Consider the following 24,119-nt stretch of genomic DNA (forward strand, 5'->3'; position numbering starts at 1 on the left):
TTTGGAACAGTTAATGATATGCACATGTCATTAACAAGCCAATAATTGGGTATTCAGGCCATGCCAGCAAGATGCTGGTTATCCACAAAGAACTGGATGCTCTGTCTCAGGTCACTGCCAGTTTGGATACTTGGCTCTTCCTTCTGCTGGGCTGGAAGCACTGCTGGTGAAGCCACTCTCTGCTTTGGGGCCACCATCACTGCAGTTCCAGGTGCTCTCATCCTTCCCTGGGGCTGTTACTCATTTTTCCTGTGCTGAATTTGGGAATGAAGTTGCACTAGTGGGGAATCAACAGTAACACTGTGTGTCTGCAGGCTTGGACCCTGCAGGACTTTTTTGGGAAGCCCGTGGTCACAGCTGATGGAAACAGCTCTGAACACAGGGTTGCACAAACTGCTGAGATCTGGGATGTTGGAGGGATTAGGTTCCTTAGGGGAGGTAACACCAGGTCATGTTATTCTCAGCTGTTTCTCAAAACAACAAGTTGTAAGATAGGCTTGAATTTTGTGCAGCTTGAGCTGCTGGTTTATTGGCATCACCTGGTGTGTCCAGTGCAGTCAGTGCTCCTTGTCTCCCCTGGGCTGTTCTGTCACAGTGCTTCTCTGAAAACTCCTTTAGACCACATTTATGTGCTCAGTTTCTGTAGTCCTTGAACAGGATACAGCCCAAGAGCTCCTCTTTATTGATCTCATGCTTGGCCTCCCTGGAAAGCTGCAGGGCTTTTGGCTGTAACAAGAGTATCTTTAAACCCTTTCTTTGGGGGAATAGTCTCCAAAAGTGCCAATTTGATGGGCAGGAATAACAATAATCTTTGGATTTTATAATTGTTAATGCTAGAAGAGACATTTAATTAAGATCATTGAGTTCAACCATCAGCCCAGCACCACCAGAATATCAAAAGTCTGTGCCTACAGTAGCTGCAGCATTAGTGGATATTTAACTTTTCTGCTGTATAAAATTACAACCTTTAAAATTCTCTTTTGTTGCCACTCTGGTTTAAACGTGGAATTTGGTGGTGAAGCAGAGCTCTGCAGTCTCTGAGGGGAGGGGCAGGTGTTGTTATTGGGAGGTCTCTGGAGCTTCCCTAGGGTCAGTGCCATGGCACTGGTGGTGTTGACAGTGCAGGGGCTGTTCTCAAATCTGGTCTTAATTTCAGCTTCTGTAAATACATGTCCATATGGAGACACTGGAAATGTGGCTGGAAATGCCACACCTCCAGTCCTGGGATGGTTTAGGGGCTCCCATAACAACAAAAATTGAGGGGCTGGAGTGTGCCCAGAGAAGGGAACAGAGCTGGGAATGGGCTTCAGCCCCAGAAGGGGCTGAGGGAGCTGGAAAGGGGCTCAGCCTGGAGAAAAGGAGGCTCAAGGGGGACCTTGTGGCTCTGCACAACTCCCTGCCAGGAGGGGACAGCCAGGGGGGTCGGGCTCTGCTCCCAGGGAACAGGGACAGGAGGAGAGGGAACAGCCTCAGGCTGGGCCAGGGCAGGTTCAGGGTGGATTTAGGGAAAATTTCTTTATGGAAAAGGGTGTCCAGCCCTGGCACAGCTGCCCAGGGCAGGGCTGGAGTCCCCATCCCTGTAGGGATTTAAAAGCTGTGTGGATGTGGCACTTGGGGACAGGGATCAGTGGTGACCTCAGCAGTGCTGGGGATCAGCTGGATTCAGAGATCTCAGAGGGCTGTTCCAGCCTGAACAGTTCTGTGACTCCATGAAATCTGGTTTTGGAGCACACTGAGTTTAAATTATGCTTATCAGCACTGGTATCTCAATGCTGCTGAAATCCTCAGATTTCCAGACTCTTCTGGGCAAAAACTTCCCATAGGTAGAAAAAAGTGCCATGTTTTTTCTAAAACCAAACCACTCAAAACAAAAACTGGCTTTTCCTGTTGCTATGTGCCATTTCTCAAGAACACATTTCACTGCCCAAGCTCTCTTCTCTGTGGTGGATTATTTTGGGTGGCTGTTCTGTAAATCCTGGCAGAGGAAGCCCTGTGGCTGCCCCAGCTGTGACTGATGATCTTCTCTGGGAACTCTCTGGGTATGCATCTCCTTGTTTCTTTTCTTTTTTCCCTCCTCCTCTGTGACTCCTTTTGTTTGACTCTTCCTTCCATCTCTCCCCTCTCCTATCCAGGCTGACAGGCTTCACCTCTGCTAAGTTACAGTGTCACTGCTGTGACGGATTGGACACATCCAGCACACATTTGTCAGTCCTGTCCCATCCCTTCTCTCATGTAAGGAGCTATAAAGTAGAAAAGAAAACCCTCAAGAAGGAATTTGTTTAGTGTGCAATGGTTTAAAACTGCTTCGGTTTCTTTTTAACACTTAAAAATCTAAAAATCACTCAGCTTGATTGAAAAAAATAAAATTAGCTGCAATTAGACATCTAAAGAGCTTTCAAAGCTGGGGCCTTTGTGTCTCTGCATTTCAGTTCTTTCCTTTACAAACTGCAGTTTTCTGACAGCAAGAATGGGAGCTGCATAATTATCCCCCTGAAGAGCTGGGGCTGGGGGGATTGGAAGCATAGAATAATCTACTTTAGAATTTACTCCAGGAGCTGTCGTTTCTGAGAGGCTTTAATTACACTGTAATTGCTCTGATAGATGATCTCCTGTCTGTGCAGGCACTTCCAATTCCTGCTTTCCAAAGTGTTTCAGCCTTTTTATTTCGAATGCAGGCACAGTCTGTGCCCTTTGTGCTGGACCTGAAGTCACAAATTTGAGGGGGTTTGAGGGTATTTTGCATTTTTGAGTGGCAGAGCTGTGCCTGTGCTGGGGGGGTCTGTGGCAGCACTGAGGAGCAGCTGAGAACTGCTGCTGTTGTGTCAGCAGTGAACCAGTGACACTTCCTGGAGTTCATGCTCCGAGTGACACATCCAGAGAAGCTGTGGCTGCCCCATCCCTGGAAGTGTCCAGGGCCAGGTTTGAGGGCACCTGGGATTGTGGAAGGTGTTCTGCCCATGGCAGGGGGTGGCTCTGGGTGATCTTCACAGTCCTTCCAACCCAACCCATTCCATGGTTCTTTAGTTTGGATGCTCTGTTCCCAAGGCAGTGCAGTTCTGTGGATTGAATGTGGAATATTTGTGATATCAACCTCCTCGAGGGATTTAGATGAGTTATATTCACCCTGCCACCAGATGCAGCACAGAGCAGGTCTGGCCTGGCCTGGCACCAGCTGGTGTTGGTGACACTGCTCCTGACATGGAGAAAGGTTTTTCCCTCGTGGTGTGGATGGGGACGTGGCCCAGGGTGAGGATCAGCAGGATGGGAAGGGGAGAAGTGCTGCCCATTCACCTTCACAGCACTGGCCTCTTTCCCAGCATCCAAGTCCAGGTGTATATCCCACATTTCCCTAAGCACTTCCTTCCCAGTCAAATGGGAGCCAGGTTTTAGCAGATCAGGGCAGGCACACACACAGCAAGTTCTGAGAGCTGTCAGGAGACTCTGGAATGAATGAAGAGCCTTGGAAACCTTCTCACCTTCCGTGCAGAGAGGATTTCCAGGAGAAAGCCAAAAAAGTGAATATGGAAATATCTTAAATCTCTTAAAATTGTACCAAGTTATTATGTGTCACCTTTCTCTCCTTAAGGAAAGGAGAACAAGTGTTACTGGGATGGGCTGAGTGGAAGAGAATGATCCCTACAACTCCCTGACAGGAGAGTGCAGCCAGGTGGGGGTCGGGCTCTGCTCCCAGGGAACAAGTGACAGGAGAAGAGAAAACTATGTCAAATTGTGCCAGGAGGGGTTTAGATTGGATATCAGGAAAACTTTCTGACTGAAAGGGCTGTCCAGCCTTGGTGCAGCTGCCCAGTGGTGGGGTCACCAACCCTGGAAGTGTTCAAAAACGTGTGGATGTGGGACTTCAGGACATGGGGTTGTGGTGAACTGAAGGTCTGTGGCAAACAGATTTGTAGAGAAGTCTCAAAGCCTGGCAGAAGGCTCACACAGGATGTATCTGTGTGCAAACTCTGAGATAAAATATGCTGACTTAGAAAGGCCATGGAATAGGACAGACATTGCTGAGAGAGAAATGGAACTGGAAACAAGTTTCAAAGGATGTCCTTGTAAATAAGACTAGATACTTTGGAGAAATAGGACTATGAAAGATGTATTGTAGTAGGACCCACGAGGGATCATTTTAGATGATTGGCTTTAAGGCATTTACAGCATTGTGTGGGAAAAGCTGATAGGCCAAAAACCACTTGTAATGTATTGTAATTAGGAAACAGTTTGGCTTCTGATCGTGATGGCGTGAATTGTAACATCTGTGCTGTCTCACCCTTCACATGAGACTGAAAATGGAATAAAAGTCTTTAAAACACCTCTCAGAAGCCCCATCCCTGGGTCAGAAAAAGGGATAATCCCACAATGGTGGTGCAGGGTCAGCAGTTGAATTTGATTTCCAGCCTTAATGACTCTGTGAGTCTGTGGAGTGCCATGGCAGAGGAAAGTGCTCAGTGGAGGTGACCTTGGAGACGACCTTGCACAAAATGCAACTGTCCCTCAGCTGCCTGGTGTCACTCAGGGAGTCATCATGGAATGGTTTGGGTTGGAAGGGATCTCAAAGCTCATCTCAGGATCATGGAATATCATGGTTGGAAAGGGACCCCCAAGGATCACTGATCAGACTCCTGGCCCTGCACAGACACCCCAACAGTCCCACCCTGTGCATCCCTGTGAGCGTTGTCCAAATGCTCCTGGAGCTCCTCGGGCCCTGCCCATTCCTTGAGGGGTGTTGCAGTGCCTGATCATCTCATTGCACCCTCTGCCGTGGGCAGGGACACCTCCCACTAGATCAGGTTGCTCCAAGCCCCATCCAGCCTGGCCTTGGGGAAGGAGTGTCCATGGTGCTCCTTCCTCAGCCAAGCCCCTGAGGAGGGGGAGAGCTCTGGGCACTGCTTCCCTGGCTGAGGGAGAGGAGCAGTCAGGGCTGGGGATGGGCAGCTCCTGATGCTCCTGGGGAGTGCTGGAGTTGCTGGGAGAAGGGAGATGGCGCAGGAAGGAGATGTGTGGGATGCTGCCCACACATCCTCCTGTTCCTCCTGCGCTCCTCACACCCGTCCCTGCTCTGGGCTGCTGCTGGGAGGGTGGGCAGTGCCAGGATGCTGCCAACTCCTTGTGGGTGCTTGGCTCAGCTTTTGCTGTCTATTCCCACCCCAAGGACAGCCCTCGTGGAGAAATCACAGCCTGGTGCTGCTGATCCCAGCCTTAGGGAAGCAGGGAAACCTTCCAGCCAGAAGATCCAGTGGTTTGTGTCAGCTTTCAGGACAGGAGGCTCTGCTTTCCGAGGCCTCCCTCTCTTGGCCCATTCGTGGCTCACACTCATCCCTGGGCTGGTCCATGGTGCTGCAAAGCTTCAGGCTGTGTCAGGACTACAGGACAGCCACTGATGATCCTGTTCCCTCAGCATTACTGAAGGGAAATGGCAATTTGGGGCCTTTCATATTATCCTGAGATTGGGTAAGTGACCTCAAATCACAGAAATAAGGCTGAACAGACAAATCATAGAAAATAGGGCTGAGAGGGACCTTGGGAGTGCACCTAATTCACCTCCTGTTTGAGAATACTTCTGCCTGTATGTTCCTTTTGCAGGCTCTTCTCCCCACTGATGGATGTTCCCTCCTTCCCACAGGCATTCTGTTCCCGCTCCTTGTTTTCCTGGAGCTTAATTTGAATTTTTATACCATGGTTAAAGCCATGACTTCTTTGTCCTAAAGGCGAATGTTTGCATTCCTCATGTCTATCCTTTAAATACACAAATTCTTCCAGCAGGGGGGTTCTGTGCCTCCTCGGTCCTTCTAGGCTAAACCCACAATTCCTCTGAGTCGCATTTGCTGGATTTTTGATCTTTCTTGCTCTTTCTTGCCCTGATTCACATTCCCACTTGAACGGCAGTGCCCTGGCTGCAGAAAGAGGAACCCACGTGCTGGTGGCTGGTGTTTATTCTCAGGAAGGGCTGGGCTGGAGGCAGCTGGGTTTGGGGCTCCATCATTTCCATCATTCAGCCATGCTGGAACTGGGGGTGTTTTACTTGGCTCAGCACAGATAGAAGTGATGGAGTGACCAGGCTGCTTTTGGAGGTGCTGCAGGCAAAGCCATACCCAGCAGGGCAGTGAATTCCATGAATTCCATGGGTTTGTTATCTTTTCTGAGGACTCACAGTAGGGGAAGAGGGGGATGTGGTGCTGGTTGGGTGCTCAGCAGAGGCCAGTGGAGCTCCAGTGGGGATCATGTGGCTCCTGTGAGGGGTGATGGCAGGGTGTGAAGGGGGGTGACATTGAATCACAGAACCAGCCAGGGTGGAAAAGACCTCTGAGATCATGGAGTCCAACCTGTGACCTAACAGCACCTTGTCACCCAGACCATGGCATGGAGTGCCACATCGGGCTTTCCTTAAACACTGCCATTGTCACTTGTGTTCAAACCCTGTGATTCCTGCAGAGAGCCTGCTGGGCTGGGCTCCCGCAGTGCAGGAAGGGCTGTGTGCAGTGCTGTGCCGGGGTGACAGTGCTGTGATCTGTCCCCAGGAGCCCTACTACGTGCGCTGCATCAAGCCCAACGACAAGAAGTCCCCGCAGCTGTTTGACGAGGAGCGGTGCCGGCACCAGGTGGAGTACCTGGGGCTGCTGGAGAACGTGCGCGTGCGCCGCGCCGGCTTCGCCTACCGCCAGACCTACGAGAAGTTCCTGCACAGGTGAGAGGCTGCCAGCCCTGCCCAGCTCCTCGGGCTCTGCCTGCTTTCAGTCGGCTCCTGCATAAGCTGAAACAGATCCCACAGGACCCCGGATGCTCTGGTTCACCTGTGCCGAGGTTCAGCTGTGCTGAGGTGCTTGTGCTGCTCAGGTTCGGCTCCTTGTCTGCTGAAACTCGCTGTCTTGCTCTGCAGCAGGAATGTGTAATGAGCTTCTCCTGGGTATCACCCTAAAACCTGAGCTAATTAGCTGGTGTTTTCTCTCTGAATTGTCTAATTGTTGCAGCAAGACGTGGTGTGTCTGGGGGAGCATGTGATGGCACACGGTGTGACATTATGTGGGAAAAATCCCTGGACTTTAAAACTTGAAGTCTGGAAAGGGGGATGGTGTCATGACCTCATTAAATGTGTTTTGATTCTTCTTGCCCTCTTAATTCCTACCAGATTTGTGACAAATGACATGTTTTAGATTGAAATTTGTCTGAAGGCTTCACTAAATTAACGTGGGCCCTGTGAGTTCAGTCTGCTCTGATGGAACAGTGAAGGGAGTTTTTGTTCTGTTATTGAGCCAGGTGAGAAAATGGCTGTGAGAGTAGGAAAAAATTAAACTGTCCAAGCAGGTGGGATGGTATGAGTTAGAAACAAAGTGCTGGTGAAAGATCTTTTGCCATTCACAGTGGAGCCTGGATATATCATAATACCAAGGTGGAATGAAAGGCTCTGGCTTCTTAAATCCAGTCTGCAGCGCTGGGGATCAGTTTCCTGAACCAGTGGATAGAGTGTACTTTCACCTCACATGTGGAATTCATTACAATTTACTCTTAAGATTTGTGTAATCGCTATTAATATAAACAGCTGCTTTGTTTTTAATGAATGTTTGATAAGCTCTCGTGAGCTCCAGCCCCACAGTGTTTGCAGCCAGGAAACCAAATCAGCACATGGCAACTGCTTCAGCTTTTGGGCTGCTGTAGCAGAAATCCTGCCCGGTGCTGGAGTGGGATTTGACATCCAGAGTGAGGGATCAGACACTCTGTGTGTGTGTGGTGTTGCTCCAAGACTGGTCTGCAGTGGCTTTTCTAAATTAAAAAAAAAGGAGGACAATAAAACCAGAAAAATAAGTTTTCTTTCTGTAGGAGAAGAGTTTGTTGATATTTAGCCCTAAATCCTGTGTGGCAGTTGATATCTCCTCTCTCTCAGTAGGGAATGAAGTGAAGCACAGTTAAGACCATTATAAATGTCTTTCTCAAGCTTTCCTTGGATAAAGAAAACCTTCCTTTGAGCTCTGTGCAAGCCAGGCTGCCCTTTCCAATTTGAAGTATTTTCTGTGGGACCAGGAGAAGTTGTCCCTTCATGTGGTGATGGCAGTGTCCAGTTGGGTGACACACATGGCACTTACACAGATGGGGTGCATTCTCTTGGTTTAATGTATAAATTACCATTAAAAAAAAAAAAAAAAAAAAAAAGGCTGATTGGGTTTCAGGAAGGGTTTTGAGAGTGTAATCCAACCCTTTCCACATGGAGGTATCCATATGCCTGTCCCAGGCCATGTCAAACATAGCATGGAATCAACACTGAGCTGTGAGCAGCAGGCTGCAGAGGGGCTGTGGGGCCCAGCTGCAGCTGCACACCCAAAATTGTTCATTAAAGCTTCACCATGTACTGGCTTGCAGAAATCTTGGTCCTTAGAAGAGCTAGACTGGGGAATGCTAGCTCCAGGAGCAGCCTCATCCCTGTTGGGTGTTTCCATAGGGAGGTACAGAGGGGAAGGAGACACAAAGGTGTGGAAGGGATGTTCCATGTCTGAGTGACCTTGGGAGCTGTGGTGTCAGGGAGCAGATTTACCCCAGGCTCTGCCTGGCTATAAATAACACCAGGCCAGGACTGTGAGTGGCTGTGGCATCCAGGCCGTGCCCTGTGCTGCGGGGAAGGAGTTGGTGGCATTGTGTGACACGTGTGGGGACAACGGGAACAGCTGGGATATTCCACCTGCTGTGGCTGGGAGGGAGAGGGGCATCAGCACGGGGCTGTCTCTAATGCCTGTGGACAGGAGCAGGGGGGTTAACATCTGGGGCAAGTTTTTGGTGCTGTGACACTCCTCTCCTGAGCTCCTTGGTGGGGAGGCCTGATCCATAGCCTGGATCCCAGCCTGATCCATAGCCCGGGTCTGAACGTGATCCATGGCCTGGATCTGAACCTGATCCATACCCTGGATTCCAGACTGTTCCATGGCCTGATCCCAGTCTGTTCCATGGTCTCATCCCAGCCTGATCCACAGCCTGGATCTGAACCTGATCCACAGCCTGGATCCGAACCTGATCCATAGCCTCGTTCCCAGCCTTGTTCTCAGCTTGGGGGGTTGCACTGCCACTGCTTTGCTCTTTTATTTTTTCTTTTTCCTGACATAACTGTCTTGAGGTGAGAGATTTTTCCCAGTGGGTGAATTATTGCAGGAACATTTTCCTGATGAGAACAGGGAAGAGAATCCAGTGTGCAGCGTTGATGTCTCGTGTGTCCCTGTGTGTGAGAACAGGAATGCTTTTGCCAGCACGTGCTAAATCTTTTCCTGGGAGTCCGAAAGGAAGTTTTTAATCCTGTTTATTTGTCAGTGAGTTCCCTGTAACCCCCGGGGTTAGCGTTCCCTGCTTAGGGCAGTGTGCACCTCCATTCCCCCTCTCCACAGCCTGTTCCAAAGGCTGAATTGATGAATGAACGCGCTGGGATGTGTTTCCATTCCGGCTCTTTGAGGCTGTTCGAGCCTCCTGCGGTGCCACTGCTCCCAGGAAAAGGGTGATTGTGAAGCCGTGTCAGTGTGACTGAGAGCTGAGAGTGTCTGAAGCTTTGGGATTGATGTCTGCCTTGACTGGGGGCTTTGAAGTACCAAGTGGCTGAGCTCACGGAGTGCTTGTTTTATTTAGAACACGGCTGCGGCTTCCATTCTAGGGGAAACGTCTATAACAGCTCTTATTATGTCCATAAATCTTCTGCAGAAAATTCATTGGGTTTTTTTTGCAAACGCCTGTTCCCCTAATCAGCATTTCCTGGGTTGGTGAGTCTTACGGAGCTCGGGCTGATCCCGGTGCTTCGGGTTGGATTTGTAGATGTCTTAGTTCCAGTCTGCGTTTCTCTGTAGTGGAAAATGGAGTTTGGGTAGTGAGCATGGGAGGAATGGCTGGCCCACAGTTACAGGCAGTGTTTGCACAGACTGGGGCAGCCAAAGCTCCTCTGTGCAGGGAAGAGACAGAGTTTGTTAGAAATTACTCCCAAAGTGATGCATGAGGAAAAGATTATTTGCAGAGTTTTTAAATCCAGGTTTTCTGACAAAGCAATTGGTTGCAGGTGGCTTCTCATGCAGAATATGAACAAAACAAAGCTTTCCTTCCTTAAAAAAAAAAAAAAAAAGAAAACCAAAACAAAACAAATAAACAAAACCCAAGCAAACAAATAAAAATTAAAATTGGATACTGGAGGTGTGAAAACTGGAACAGACAAATCTGCAGGAGGCCATTGCTGAGATTGTCCCCTTGCATCAGTTCAGTGCTGATGAATTGAGATCCTCCCAGTATTATTTTGCAGCATCTCACAAAATCAAGCATCTTCTTTAGTCATTTTCCTTGTATTTTGAGGATCGTGATTCCTCCAGAGGACATCTTCAGACTCTTCCATCTCAATTTTATTTCAATTTAGTTGATTTGGGTTTTTTTTCTAAAACTGGTTGTAATTTGGCCTTTTCGGGCACCTTGGTGGCAAGTCCACATTTGTAAGTGGTACCTTTGAATTCCAGGTACAAGATGATCTCTGAATTCACTTGGCCCAACCACGACCTCCCCTCCGACAAGGACGCTGTGAGGAAGCTCATCGAGTGCCACGGCTTCCAGCACGACGTGGCCTACGGCAAGACCAAGCTCTTCATCCGCACGCCGCGGACCCTCTTCACCCTGGAGGAGCTGCACGCCAAGATGCTCGTCAGGATCGTCCTCTTCCTGCAGAAGGTAAACTGCAGAAACTCAGCTCGAGTTCCTTAAACCACCCTTGCTCTCCTTTCTGCCTCTCTTGCTGCACAGATCCCAGACTTCTGCGGTTTGGTCACTGCTGGATGTTTTCTCTTTCCGTGGTGCTCTCTGTAGCCTTGGTGTGGGGGGTGCTGTAGCGTCTAAAAAGTTGTTCATCACTGTTTAAAAACTTGCTTTTCTCAGTGGAATGAGGATGCCTGGGAGCTTGGGGGCTTTCATGGCTGAAGTGTATAATCACAGAATTCCAGTCTGGTTTGGATCAGGAAGGGGCCTTAAAGCCCAGCCCCACCATGTCCTGGCACAGGATGCCCTGAGCTGTGGCTGCCCTGTCCCTGGAAGTGTCCAAGGCCAGGCTGGATGGGGTCAAGGGGAAGATGTCCCTGCCCATGGCAGGGGAAGGGACTGGAGGAGCTTTCAGGTTCCTTTTGACTCAGACCATCCCGTGATTCTCTGGTGTCAGCACTTGCTGAAAACTGTGTCTGTACCAGCTAGATCTGTCTGGCAAAGAGCAGAAATGGTGGGGCTGACTTTGCCCTGTCAGGCCAAGGGGATTAGTTCAAGACTTTTAGAAACAAGTTTCTTAAAATGCTTATCTTCTGTGAAATTCTTGGAACCTGGGAAAGAACAGAACCTCTGAACCCATTCCTGTCCCTCACAAATACAAACTGCTGACAGATGGGTATAAAAACTTGACAGAGCAAATGCTCTGTGGGGAACACAGGTTTGCACAAACTCTCCAGAACTGAATGGGGAAGAGCCTGAAGGAGAAGTTCTCCCCTGGAAGCCCTGAGTTCTGTGGAACATTGACATTTGTGGTGTCTGCAGTGCATAGGGTGTAATTCCCTTCCTGGAAACCCAACCAGTTTGACCAGTGTGGGAGCAGAAAGCGTTGAGTCTAGGGTTGGTCTCGGTATTTGTTGTGCTGAATGGTTTGTCTTTAGTAGGGAATTCTGCAGCTTTTGTGTGCAGTGAGTTTTTCTGGGAAGGCCAAGCTCAGGCTGTGGAGGGTGCAGGCCCTGCCTTTCTCTGAGCTTTGTGGTTGGCTTTTGTTCCCTGTTCTGAGGATGTCCTGCTGCTGAGCTTCTGTGGACTACTCACCGTCTTCTCCTACCTTCCTTCCCCGGAAAGGGGAGCACTTTTCCATGAGCTCCATCTGGCTTATTCTCTTGGGCTAATCTTGGGCCCCCATTTCCCCTGGGGGGTGTTCCTGGATCCTTAGCTGTGCTTCCCTCTGCTTCCAGAGTTCTGGGGAGGAATCTGCTGCCTGGAGCCACTTCGGTGCTTTCAGGGAGGTCACAGCTCTAACCCAGAGTCTCTTTCTTCCCCAGGAGTGGGGTGAGCTAATGAGCTCCTTGTGGAATAAAGCTGCAAGGGGGACTGCTTGCTCCCAGGTGACTCCAGCTTTCACATTAAACCAGGGAGCAATTGAGGGATGACCTTTTTGCAAGGTGCAGCTGCTGGAGAATAATTTTAGAGCCCCGGGCTGTGTTGCTGTGGGAGCAGATCATGGCTCGGTGAGCTCCAAACTCCTCCTTCAGATAAATCTAGAGAGAGGCACAATTTTAACAGCAGCTTTGGAGTTTTGTGAGTTTGCTGCCAGCTCCAGAATTACATTGTCTGGGCTGGGATCTGGAGTGGGCTCAGCATCAAAGACAGCAGGGCAAAGGATTTCTTTGCCCCTGGAAGGTAAATACCTGCTTAGGTGTAATGGATCAACTCCTTTGCTCCACAAAGGGTTTTGCTGCAGTGAGTTTGTGTAGCATCAGGTGTAGAATAACTGTGGGGTGTCCTTGGTGCCACAGTCAGCAAAAATAATAGAAATTAAAATGCTGGTGCACATTGTCCTGTGGCTTCACAATCCTCTCTGCCCTGTGTTCTGCTCTCCCCGGGGTGGGAGGAACCAACATGAGTCTGCCTGAGGACTGAATCAGGACATGGAGGCATATTTTTGTTATTTTTCTGTGAGAAATCTTCAGGGAGTTCTAACTTACCTCATAAAGGATTTGTGGGAAAAAGACAAACTCCTTCTTCTGTGCTCAAGGTACTGAGGACTCTGGAGAAATCTGGATGTCCTCCTGGAGCTCCTTTCCTGTAGCTGAGCCCTCTCTGCTTTCACTCACTGGAGGTTCTTCAGCTGTGCAGAGAAGCTTTTCAGGGTCCTGGAACGAGCAGCTAAACCAAAGAACACTCAATGAATCATGAAATTATTAAACAGCCCATCAGCTAAAGAGCAGGTGTTGAGCTGGTATCTCTAGGTATGGATTAGAGACCTTGTACAGTGTTAATCTACCTGAAAAAGCTTGACTTTGTCTCCATTTCCAGTGTTTGTTTGCTGTTAGCTCTGCTGCCAGCCCTGGCTGGTCCCTCCCGTGCTCTGCTGCCGGCAGATGGGGCCGGTGGAGTCGGGAGTGCTGGAAAAGGGACAGTCAGCAATCAAAAATCAAACCAGAGCAGGGATCTGATGAGGCCTTCTCTAAGCTCTGAAAGCATCAAGGCAATTTTGCCTGTCATTTCTGTTCTCCACTTGCTTTCAATTGTTCGTTAACAACTCACAGGGAAATTTAATTCTTGGGGTTTTTTCTTTCTGTGGTTTGGCCTGTGAGCATCAAAGCCTGAGGGAGGCAAACTGTGAGCACATCTAGAAGGATTTGATTTTCTTTTAAATAACTGAACCTTCTGTTACATTGGAGTTCCTCAGATTTGAATCTGGGGAAAGGGAAGGACAAGAGGAGATGAAATGTGGTGTTGTGACCATGGGCACTTGTGTGACACAAGCTGAGGCAGATGAGGGGCAGCCTTAGAGCAGCTGGTCCCAGCCTGAGGCCCAGGGGTGTTCTCCTCTGCACAGGAATGAGTGTAAGTGAAAGAATCCACGTTTAGCAGATCTTTCTCTAGTGATGTGTATTCTGTGACTTATTGCTCTCCTGCAAATCACAAGGCTTTCCAGAAGGGATTCAGTAATTATCTGGAGAGCTTCATCATCCAGTGACCCTTAACCCTCCAAACAGCACTGCTGCCTTTGTGTAATGGTGCTTACAAGTTTGGTTAAATTGAATTAAACCTGACTTCTAGTTTAAATAGATAATTTTACTTTCTTTTGTTCCACATCTCTGCGTGTCTTTACCTTTAGATTTATCTTTCATGCTCCCTTTTTTTCCATGGTAAAATGTCAGTGAGATTCCAGGCTGTAATTTTCCTTCTGCCCCAACGCAGTCAGTGAGCAGATGTGATGTGATTTAACCGTGGCAACTTGCTGGCTGCAGGAGAATTCAGCAAGTGAGAGCTGTGTCCAGTGTCACAACCCCCATATGGCAGCAGGGACGTCACACCAAAGGGTCACTCCAGAAGCCTCAGCTGAGGTTGCTCCACGTGGTGCTTTAGGGTTTATTTGCTGTACCTGTGCTCCTGCCAGCTCTGTGATTGTCACCCTGAATGCAAATGGAGCAGCTCTAATGTTAATCATGCAAATAAAAATAATAAAAAAAAAAGCTGCCATGAAGCTCTGCTGCTTTTGCTGCCCTTGGAAAGGCTCCCACAGGCTCATTAGCTGTGCAGAGCAGAGCTTTGTTCGGGGAAGAAAGCCCGGGCAGGCGGCACGTGCGGGCTGTGCAGATGATGCCTCCTGTCACTATAATTTACTGCACTATTTCCGTGTCATTTTATCAGGCCGGCACAGCTGCGTATGGAAATCGCTCCCGAAATCTCCCTGCCTGGCACGGAGGCAGCAGGAGTGTCCTTGAGTGCAGCCTGGCCCCTCCTGGGGGACAGTGGGGCTGGGAGGGGCACTGCCAGCCCTGGGACGTGCCCAAGGTGTCCTCGGCCATCCCAGCGTGTCTCTGGAGCCTGGATGGGCTCTGCAGAGGCTCCGGAGCTGCCATCACCATGGCAACATTCCCCAAGCCTCAGGGAGAGCAGCGCAGAGCCGTGGCTGATGTGTCATCATTCCGTGTTTCACCTTCCTGCTCCAGCCCCAGCAGCCCTGGGAGCTCAGGACACAGGAAAGCTCCTCCATGGACACAGGGGCTGTTTCCTGTCAGGTTATGGAGGGGCAGAAGCAATCCAGTGGGGGCTTGGACCAGTGACCCAGATAAAAGGGATGCAGTGGATTTGCCTCTGTACTCCAGGCTTTTTCCATCCTTGTTTGTGCATTCCAGCTATCAGCAGGAGCAGGTCTCTAATGACATGTGGATTTGTATCCTGCACCCAGGCTTTAATCTGGAGAGGCTCTGGCAAGGAGGAGCTGTGACAGGAGATGCTGTGGCTCCTTCCTGAGGAGCAGGGGCTGGGAGCTGCCAGGACTGGCTGGAGGGAAGGAGGAAGAGCTGGCTCTGTCCCCTGCACTAACACTGACTGATCCCATGGCTCCTGTGCTGCTCCCCTCCCCTGAGCCAGGAGCATCCCTGTCTGCTTCCAGGGAAAGCACCGAGGCAAAAAATCCACCCTGCTCACCCCAGAAAATGCCAAAGCATTTTCAAAATACTTTTCCTCTTACCAAAAAAACTGAAAGAAAAGAGAGATTTTTCTGGCAATTTAGCCCCACAACGGCTCAGCTGCCTTCAGAGGAATGGTCATGCTGGCAAGAACTGGGGAGTTGCCTGTGGGGGAAAAGCAGCAGAGCTGGATCCTGCCCTTTCAGTATCAGCTGCCTGGAGACACCTGGATACCTTCTTGATGTCCTTCTGCTCCAGGAAATGCTGTGCAAACACTCTGTAACCTAAACAAGTGTAAATATCAATTATTGCTGAACAGGAGAGGAGGAGAGAGGGTGCTGAGGGTGCATCACTGTGTAAAATATGGTCCAGCAGATTATGGAGGGCAGGGAAACAGCCTGTTCCAGGGTCTGGTGTCCCACCTTGGACACCTGGAGCTTCATGGCTGTTGGAGTCACCTTAAAGCTTGGCATACTATTTCCAATACAGGTGGAGGAAAACAAAACACAAAGATAATCCCAAGCTCTTCCTTGAGCCTGTTACCACCGTCAGAGAGAATATTTGGGCTCTGATGAGTTGGCTGAACCAACCCTTGGCGGCTCTGATCTTGTAAATCATTCCAGGTTCTATCTCTGCCTTTCACAGTTGGAGAGGATTTTTGCCATGCTCATCCACGTGTACCACAGGCCAATTGGGAAGAGCAGATTCAGCCATTGCTGCTGATGCTTCCACATTGTTATCACGGGAGGGAATGAGCTTTTGTTGTGCCTGAGCTTTCCCTTCCCACGTTTTCAAAGGTTCTGATCTGCTGCGCCTCAAGGTGTCTTTAAGCCTGTTTCGACAGAGCTGCAGTGTGGTGTAAAAAAGGGCAAAAAGCACAATTAGGGGTCAGTGACTTGAACTTGGGAAACATCTGGATTCCAGGGGATAGCAAAAATACCAGGGTCACATGAGTGGGACCTGTAACAAGATCACTTCTGTGTGGATCTTCATTCCCAACAGGACACTTAGGGATAAATCACAGTCACTGGAAGGGCGTTTGTCATTTGTGCTCATTATGGGGCTTTGAGGGAAAAATAAGTGTACAGTGATTGATCTGTGTTTGCTGAAGTGCTCCAGAGGGGTTGGACTGCATGATCTCCAGAAAGCCCTTCCAACCCCAGCTGTTCTGGGATTCTGGGGGTTTCATTTCTTTTTCCCCATCATTCAAACTGCTGTCCCCAGCAGCAGAGCGTGTCTTAGTGGTGTTTGTGTAACATTTCCCAGGTCTTTGCATGGTTGGTTTGCCTGTGTTTGCTTTGTTCTGGAAAAGCTCTCCCCAGAGCAGGGCTGCCACAGCTCCAGAGGTGGAGCTGAATCCTCAACTGCTTCACTCAGGGGAGTTTTCACTCAGGAGTTGTAGGGTTCAGTTTTCTCTCACAATAGATGTAGGGTTTTTTTCCCTCAATATTTATAGGGTTTGTTTTTCTCTCTCAATAGATGTTTGGTTTGATTTTTTCCCTCAATAGATATAGGGTTTTCCCCTCAATACACGTGTGGTTTTTCCCTAAATAGATGTAGGGTTTTTCCCTCAATAAATAAGGGTTTTTCCTTCAATAGATGTAGGATTTTCACCTCAGTGGGTGAGGGTTTTTCCCACAGTACATGCAGGCTTGAGGCTCCTGCAGCTGCTGTCAGATGGAAGATCCATGGACACCATGGTTGTGTCTCCAAGAGGGACAACCAGGCAGTGCCTTGAGAGCAGCAGGACCAGGCTGCACCATGTCTCCTGAGCACTTCCTCAGTCCCACTGGACATTTGGATTTGGGATAACATGAGCTGGGAATGGGTTTTTCTGTTCACCAACACCCCCTGGATTTCTCTTTGCCATGACCCTGCAGATGTGTCCCACTAGGTTTTAGGTTTTGCAGCCACCTTTAGCAAGCTCAGCTGGAGCCTGCAGGGAGGGACCTGGCTGTGTTTGGGTCCCTGCAGGCACCAGCCTCGTGTGACACCTGCCCAGTCCTGCACCAGCACTGCAGGATTTCACTCAGGGCTGTATGCTGGGAAGGAGAGGGGAGGTGGAGAGGGATGTCCAGCTTCACTCCCACTGTGAAGCTGGAAAGGGCCTTTTTGCAAGAGCAGGGAGTGACAGGACAAGAGGGAATGGCTTTGAGCTGAAAGAGAGAATTATATTGGACACTAGAAAGAAATTCCTCTGTGTGAAGGTGGTGAGGCCCTGGCACAGGGTGCCCAGAGCAGCTGTGCTGCCCCTGGATCCCTGGCAGTGTCCAAGGCCGGGTTGGACAGGGCTTGGAGAAAGCTGGGACAGTGGAAGATGTGCCTACCTGTGTCACTGAGTGGCCTTTCATGTCCCTTCTAACCCAAACCATTCTGTGATTCCTTGTCTCTGTGGACATCTGTAACATCCCTTCTCAGTCCTCTCTTCCCATGAGAAGTGTCCCAGGTAATTTAATTTCTCCAAGTTTGGAGGTTGTTCTGTGTTTCTGGTTGTCCCTGCAGCCTTTACCAGCACTAAACACTGAAGGTGAGGAAATGGTCTGTAGTTCATTACGTTCAACATGAGAAACTCTTCCTTGAATTTTCAGGGGATGAGAGAATGTTCCTGCCTCATTTTAGCAGCAGCTTTGTTCTGGTGGTTGGAAACTTCTCTGATTCCCTGACACTGGAGCTTTGGCAGTTCCCATAATGTGTTGATGTAAAGTTGTCTTCTCTTTCCCCTGGCAGGGAGGAGCTGTGACAGGAGATGCTGTGGCTCCTTCCTGAGGAGCAGGGGCTGGGAGCTGCCAGGACTGGCTGGAGGGAAGGAGGAAGAGCTGGCTCTGTCCCCTGCACTACCACTGACTGATCCCATGGCTCCTGGGCTGCTCCCCTCCCCTGAACCAGGAGCATCCCTGTCTGCTTCCAGGGAAAGCACCGAGGCAAAAAATCCACCACATTTTCCTTCCTTGGAAGGGAAGCCGCCAGAGCTCCAGGAGTGTTTGGACAACACTCAGGGATGCTCAGGGTGGGATTGTTGGGGTGTCTGTGCAGGGTTGGATGATCCCTGTGGACTCCTTCAGGAGTTTCTGTGATTCCTGGTGTTGCCAGAGGCAGGAAATCCTGCAGGGTGCAGCCACAATTAACAAGGTGCCCTGTCAGGCCCATGGGACACCACAAAGGGCACCCATGGACCAGCAGCTCCATGTGAGGGGATGTTTGGGACTTTTCCAGGGCTGGGAATCTCCTCCCTGTCCCAGAGCACAGGGGGTGTTTGCTGCAGCTGGGGCTGAACTGCAGAAGGAGCTCCAGGAGGAGCCTGGAGCTGAGATGTGGCTGCATCCCACACCTGGGACCTGCTGAAGCACAGCTCCTTTGGTGATTTTTATGTTCATTATTGAACACGCTCTTGCTAGTGCCAGCTAATTAATCTCAGAGTGGGACCCTTCTCTTTTTCCAGCCTGTGGAATATTGTTGCTATTAAGCAAAGCAATAGAATGAACATTGTTCAGCTGACTCCTGTGAAAAGAAAAAACAGCTCTCAGCAAATGCAGCAGCTGTTTCCCCTCGCTGCTCTCTGAGGTGACCTGGGAGAACAGGGAGCCTTTGATTTAAACCCTTCACCTCCAGCCTTTATGGGATCCTCATTTACTCAAGGTGGGAAAAGGCAGCTCACAAACTGAGGCTGTGAGTGAGGTCTGAGCTGCTCCATCACAGCCCTGCTCTGTGAGGAGTGACCCTTTGGAGCAGTCAGGACTGGGATCACTGAAGATGGGAGCATTTCTCAAGGCCCTGTGGCTGCCATGTGTGTGCATCCCCTGCACTGGCACATAAATATTTATTAACCTTGCCACGTGAGAGCCTTCAGAGCTGAGCAGGGAGCTTCGTGCCTGCCTGAATTGTGGGGTTTGTTTGATTCTCAGCAGTTGGGCTGCCTGGAGGGCAAACCATGGGCTGGGGCACATGGAATATTGATCATGGAGCAGTCCGGGCTGGGCCGAAGGAGGGCGGTGGGAGGAGGTGTTTGTGGTGCAGCTGGAATGGAGGAGTTTTCCAAGGTTTGTTTCCTTGCAGAACTGCTCCAAAATAAAACTCTGGAGTTTAATTTAGCCAAACTGGGTTTGTTTGCTGAATTCCTGGGCATTTGTTTGTTCACTCATGTGTTTGGACTGGGAGCTGTGTGGGTTTTCTTCTGCACTCACAGGGATTGCAGGATCTAGGTCAAATCTAGATTATCCCTTTTTCCATGGGAGATGGACAGGCAAGGCAATTGCTGCATCCTGGGCCCACCCTGGCTGCTCTGCTGCCTTTCCCTCTTCTCTGCAAGGCCCATTTAACAGTTTTCCTTTCTTCTTTTTCCTTTCTCATTTTTAATGGCACGTTCAGAGCATGGAACAGCCTGCAGACAATGCATAGATTGGTGTGGAGGATTTATGTTCTGCTGAGGTGATGGATGTGATCTGGGTGAGGTTTCTTTAATCTTAAAAACTCCGTTGGAAGCTGGATGAGGTTATATAAATAGAGTCTAAAGGTGTGTTCAGAGCTCCTCTGCCATTCCTCTGAATTTTAATTTATTAAATTTTAATCAAAAAACATGTGAATTAAACATTCTTTAGAAAAGAAACCAGTCCATTCCCTTAAGCTGGGATGTGTCTTTTGCTTTGGCTGAATGCTTTTTGTGCAAGTCCCTGCTATAGAAGCTGCCAAAGCAGCTGCTGCACTGGGAGTAGTGGGATCATGCCTCAGAACACTGCTGGGATCACTGAACCCAGGGCTGGGCAGGAGGAGAGCCCTTGGGCTGGAGCTTTTCATGTCCCCAGGGGTCACTTCCACCTCTGGGGTGGCCTTAACTGAGGGAATAAAAGGGGCTGGAGGAAAGCTGTGGCTGCCCCAACCCTGGGAGTATCCAAGGCTAAGCTGGACAGGGCTTGGAACAGCCTGAGATAGTGAAAGCTGCCCATGGCAGGGGTGGGATGGGCTTGAAGATCCATTCCAACTGGGGTTTGGGACTCCATGGTTGATGTTTCTATGAAACATCTCTTTTAAAAGGCTGTGGAATTGGTAGAAGTCTCTGGAGAGTGGGAAAAAAAAAAAAAAAAAAAAAAAAAAAAAAAAAAAAAAAAACAAACCAACAAGGAACTCCCTCACGGGGAGTAGCTGTAGAAATAAATATTCTTTGTAATGGTCAGGAGTTTGAGCTGTGTTCAGACTCTGTTTTTCCAACCTTTTCCTTTCTTTCTATCCCTCTCTCTGTTCTCCCTTTAGTCCTGATTTCAATTTCCCTCTTAATTTTTCCTCCCCTGAATTTTAGGAGGACAAAGCATAGAGAAGGCAAAAGTATTGAAAGAGGTGAGGAGAGACCATGGGTGAGGGCTGGATGGGGGAATGTTTTTTGGTTTGTTGTTTGGTTTATGGTGCTCTTTTGGGGGGGGTTAAGCCAAAACCCCCTCATTTACTTTCCGTTTTCAACATCATCATCATCATCATTATGTCTCTGCCCTTGTCCGTGGTGTGCTCGTGAGCCCTTCTCTGCCTGCTCACACTGAGGAATCAGCACATGCTGCTGGTTATTCCCCTCCCCTGCTCTGTCCCCTGGGCTCTCCTCGCAGGGACAATCCATCCCATGTCCTGTCCCTCTGCTCCTGCTCCGTCCCTGGGCTGGCTTCTGATCCATGGCACAATCAAATGCCTTGGAGTCTGCTCCAGAGGGGTCACTTGCAAAACTCTCATCAGACAGGTTTTTTGGGAGCCGTGGCATCCTCCAGCCCCTCCCTTGTGCCCCACACACAGTTCCACCTCCTCATCCCTCTGGAAAGCTGCCAGAGCCTCCTGGGCTCCTCTGTCTGTGGCACTTGGCTGGCAGTCGGTGGCTCTGTGTCTGCTGGGTGGGATTTGGGATCTGGGGAGGCAGATGGCTCTGGAACTGGAGCTGAAGCCGTTCCAGCAATGTCACTCTGATTTCAGACTCCTTCTGCCCTGTGGCTGATTTTTCCTGAAAGATAAAGGGACTTTGCCTCTTGGTGGCTCCTGTTCCTCTGTCAGCTTGGGTGGGAGCTGGCTCAGAATTCAGGAGCTGTCAGGGCAATCTCAGGAGGTCAGGCAGGGACAAGGTGATCTTCAGTCTCATTCCCCTGGGAAATCAGGTTAACCAGCAGGGAAAGCCACAGCAGGGGGGATAGGGGAGTATGGATTTATTCTTGTCTGTGAGGGAGATGACACAGGGCTCTGCCATCCCAGGCTGGTTTACTCTGCCTGTAAGGACTCTCTAAATGCCAGTTCTGAAGCCCCCAGCTGGCTGGGATGTGGCTGGACTGAAGTGGGAATTAGGAGGTGCCTGTGGCTGTCAGGTCTCAGAGGGATGATCTGCTGGATCCCTTTGGAACTGGGCATGAAAATCTCTTGGATCTTACCTTTGGTGCAGAGGCAGAAAGGAGAGAAACAGAACCCTGGATGCACAAATCCTTCTGTTGGGGTTTGGCCCTCCTGGGCCCCCAACACAGAACTGAGCAGTGCCTTTGCAGCAGGAGAATCTGTTACAGGCCATGTGAACTTCCCTCTGGAAATTTGATGTGTTCAGTTTCATTTTACAGGGCCCAATGTTCTTGAGTTGTGAACTGGAGGTGGGGGACAATTGAAAAGGTGCACTGGGTAGAGCTCTCCCCATATTCAAACCTGAGGAAGGTGTGAGTTGTTAGGAACACTGCAGCATCATGGAACTGCTTGTTCTGGAAGTGCACTGGCACAGGGTGCCCAGAGCAGCTGTGGCTGCCCCTGAATTCCTGGAAGTGTCCAAGGCCAGGTTGGACAGGGTTCAGGGCCACCTGGGATAGTGGAAGGTTGCCCAAGGCAGAGGGTTGGAACTGGAGGATTTTTAAGGTCCCTCCAACCCAAAACATTCTGTGATTTCAAGATTCTGTGATCCTTGTTTGTCTATTCTGTGTTGTGCTGCTCACAGCTACACAAAGTACCTGCCCAGCAGGGAGTTTCCTGCTTTGACACTTCCTCTTATCCCTAAGATTGACCATTCCTTGTTTCTGGAAGGCTCCATGAGTCCATCAGCCATGTCACCATGGCAGCTCAGCATTACTGAGGGGCTGCTTTGAGCTGCAATAAGCCCTGCAGTGGAAAACAAAACCACCAAGCCAGAAAAAAGTTAATTTAAAAAATATTTGTCCCCCATTCCTTGGGAGACGTTTGTCCTTTCCTTTGACTGTTTCCTCACTTTTGAGGCACTGCCGTGGAAGGTCCTCACTGGCAGGGGGTTCTCCAGTTATGACAACTTGATTTGAGAACATGCTTTTCATTAATAGTTTGCTGTGTGTGTAGCCAGGGGCATGCCTGGGCTGGATAATTGGATTTGGGAGGCCAGTGTTTGTACAATTGTGACACCTCTTGCTGTGAAGCCAATTTCTGCAGTGATGCAGCTGATACAACATCGGGGCAATCTGTTCCAGCCTTTGTTCCAGGGATGTCTGACTGGTGGAAAAAGTAACCACAGCGAGAGACTTCCCTCAACAGCGTGTCTGCTTCCAGCCCAAGGAAGCAAAATCAAGACCTTGTTCTGTGTCTCAAATGGTCCGAGGAACAGCTGACAGAAGTGAAGCTCTGCAAAATCTTGAGCAGCTTACACGGATTTACTGTGTGTGTTCTTTTCTTGAGGTCCTCTGTAATGCCCAAGGACTGTTTCACTGTGGCCTGGAGCCCTTTGATCCTCATTTCTGTTCTTACTAAATTCAAAAACGAGAAGTTGGCAGTAGGGTTTTGCCCAGGTGATTTTGTTTGTTGTCCATACATCCCTTACAGGTACATTTTATGCCTCTTCAGTCTGTGCTTAACTAGCTCAAGCAATCCAAATCTTCTTTGCTTTCCTTTCAAAAAAATTCCCCAGTACTCTTTGGATGCTCAGTTTTTGGATCTTAGCTGGTGATTCTGTCAAATTCAGAGTTCAGAGCCTGCTCTGCCCCCAGACAAGGAAATGTCAGCTTTAATCCAACCTTACACACTTTGGGTGAAATCCAGGCCTTGTGCAAGTCTGGTTTAGACAGGAAGCTTTGAGCCTTGATCTCCCCAGCAGCTCTGAGGCCTTTGCGTGGCTGCAGCTGCCCCGGGTCTAAGCTAAAACCACCGTGGTCACCGAGTGTGGTAGCAGCTGAGCACAGCACGTGTGCAGGGGCTGCTGCCTCCTCCCTGTCTAATGGCCTCAAGGAATAAATAAGGAACGTGTTGTTAATTGTTTTATCTGCACACAGGGATGAGATTCTCAGTCCCAGCTCCCTGGGTTTGGTTGGGAGTGGTTTTTGAGTGGTTTTTGGGTGTGCTCAGTCCAGTGCTGCTGGTGTCTGCTGTGGCTTTTGTGCTTCCTGCTCTTGCCTTCCCTTCACTGTCCCATGTCCTGCATTGCTTCCCCAGCTCTTCCCTCAACCACTGAAATGCTCTCTGTTCCCACAGCCTCCCTGGGATGGGGAGGGGGCAGGGGCTGGGATGGAGCTCATTGCCCTCAGTCCCCTTGGGTGGGGTGGGTTGTTCTCAGAATCCCAGAGTGGTTTGGGTTGGAAGGGACACTAAAAAACCATCCAGTGCGACCCCTTTCCATGGGCTGGGACAGCTTCCACTAGAAGGGATGTTCAGCCTGGAGAAGGGGAGATTCCAGGGAGAGCTCAGAACCCTTCCAGTGCCTAAAAGGGCTCCAGAAGAGCTGGAGAGGACTTGGGACAAGGGATGGAGAGACAGGACACAGGGAATGGCCCCACTGCCAGAGGGCAGGGCTGGATGGGATAATGGGCAGGAATTGTTCCTTGGCAGGGTGGGCAGGGCTGGCACAGGGTGCCCAGAGCAGCTGTGACTACCCCTGGATCCCTGGCAGTGCCCAAGGCCAGGTTGGACAGACTTGAAGAAATCTGGGATAGTGGAAAGTGTTCCTACCCATGGCAGGAGTTGGATCTGGAGGATCTTTCAGGTCTTTCCCAACCCAAATCATTCCATAATTCTGTGATTCTGTGTGGGCGGGATTGT

The 24,119-nt window shown here is 49.8% G+C and overlaps 1 protein-coding gene across 1 annotated transcript in view; it reads left to right on the plus strand.

Moving 5' to 3' along the window:
- MYO1D (myosin ID) overlaps positions 1-24,119 on the plus strand; it is a 154,432-nt gene that overhangs the window by 56,586 nt on the left and 73,727 nt on the right. Inside the window, exons 15-16 of the mRNA XM_066336663.1 lie at positions 6,525-6,691; positions 10,470-10,677. Of these exons, the coding sequence (XP_066192760.1) occupies positions 6,525-6,691; positions 10,470-10,677 (375 nt within the window). The remainder of the gene's footprint in view (positions 1-6,524; positions 6,692-10,469; positions 10,678-24,119) is intronic.

The sequence above is a fragment of the Sylvia atricapilla genome, chromosome 27 (genome assembly GCF_009819655.1).
Source record: "Sylvia atricapilla isolate bSylAtr1 chromosome 27, bSylAtr1.pri, whole genome shotgun sequence".
NCBI classification, from domain to species: domain Eukaryota; kingdom Metazoa; phylum Chordata; class Aves; order Passeriformes; family Sylviidae; genus Sylvia; species Sylvia atricapilla.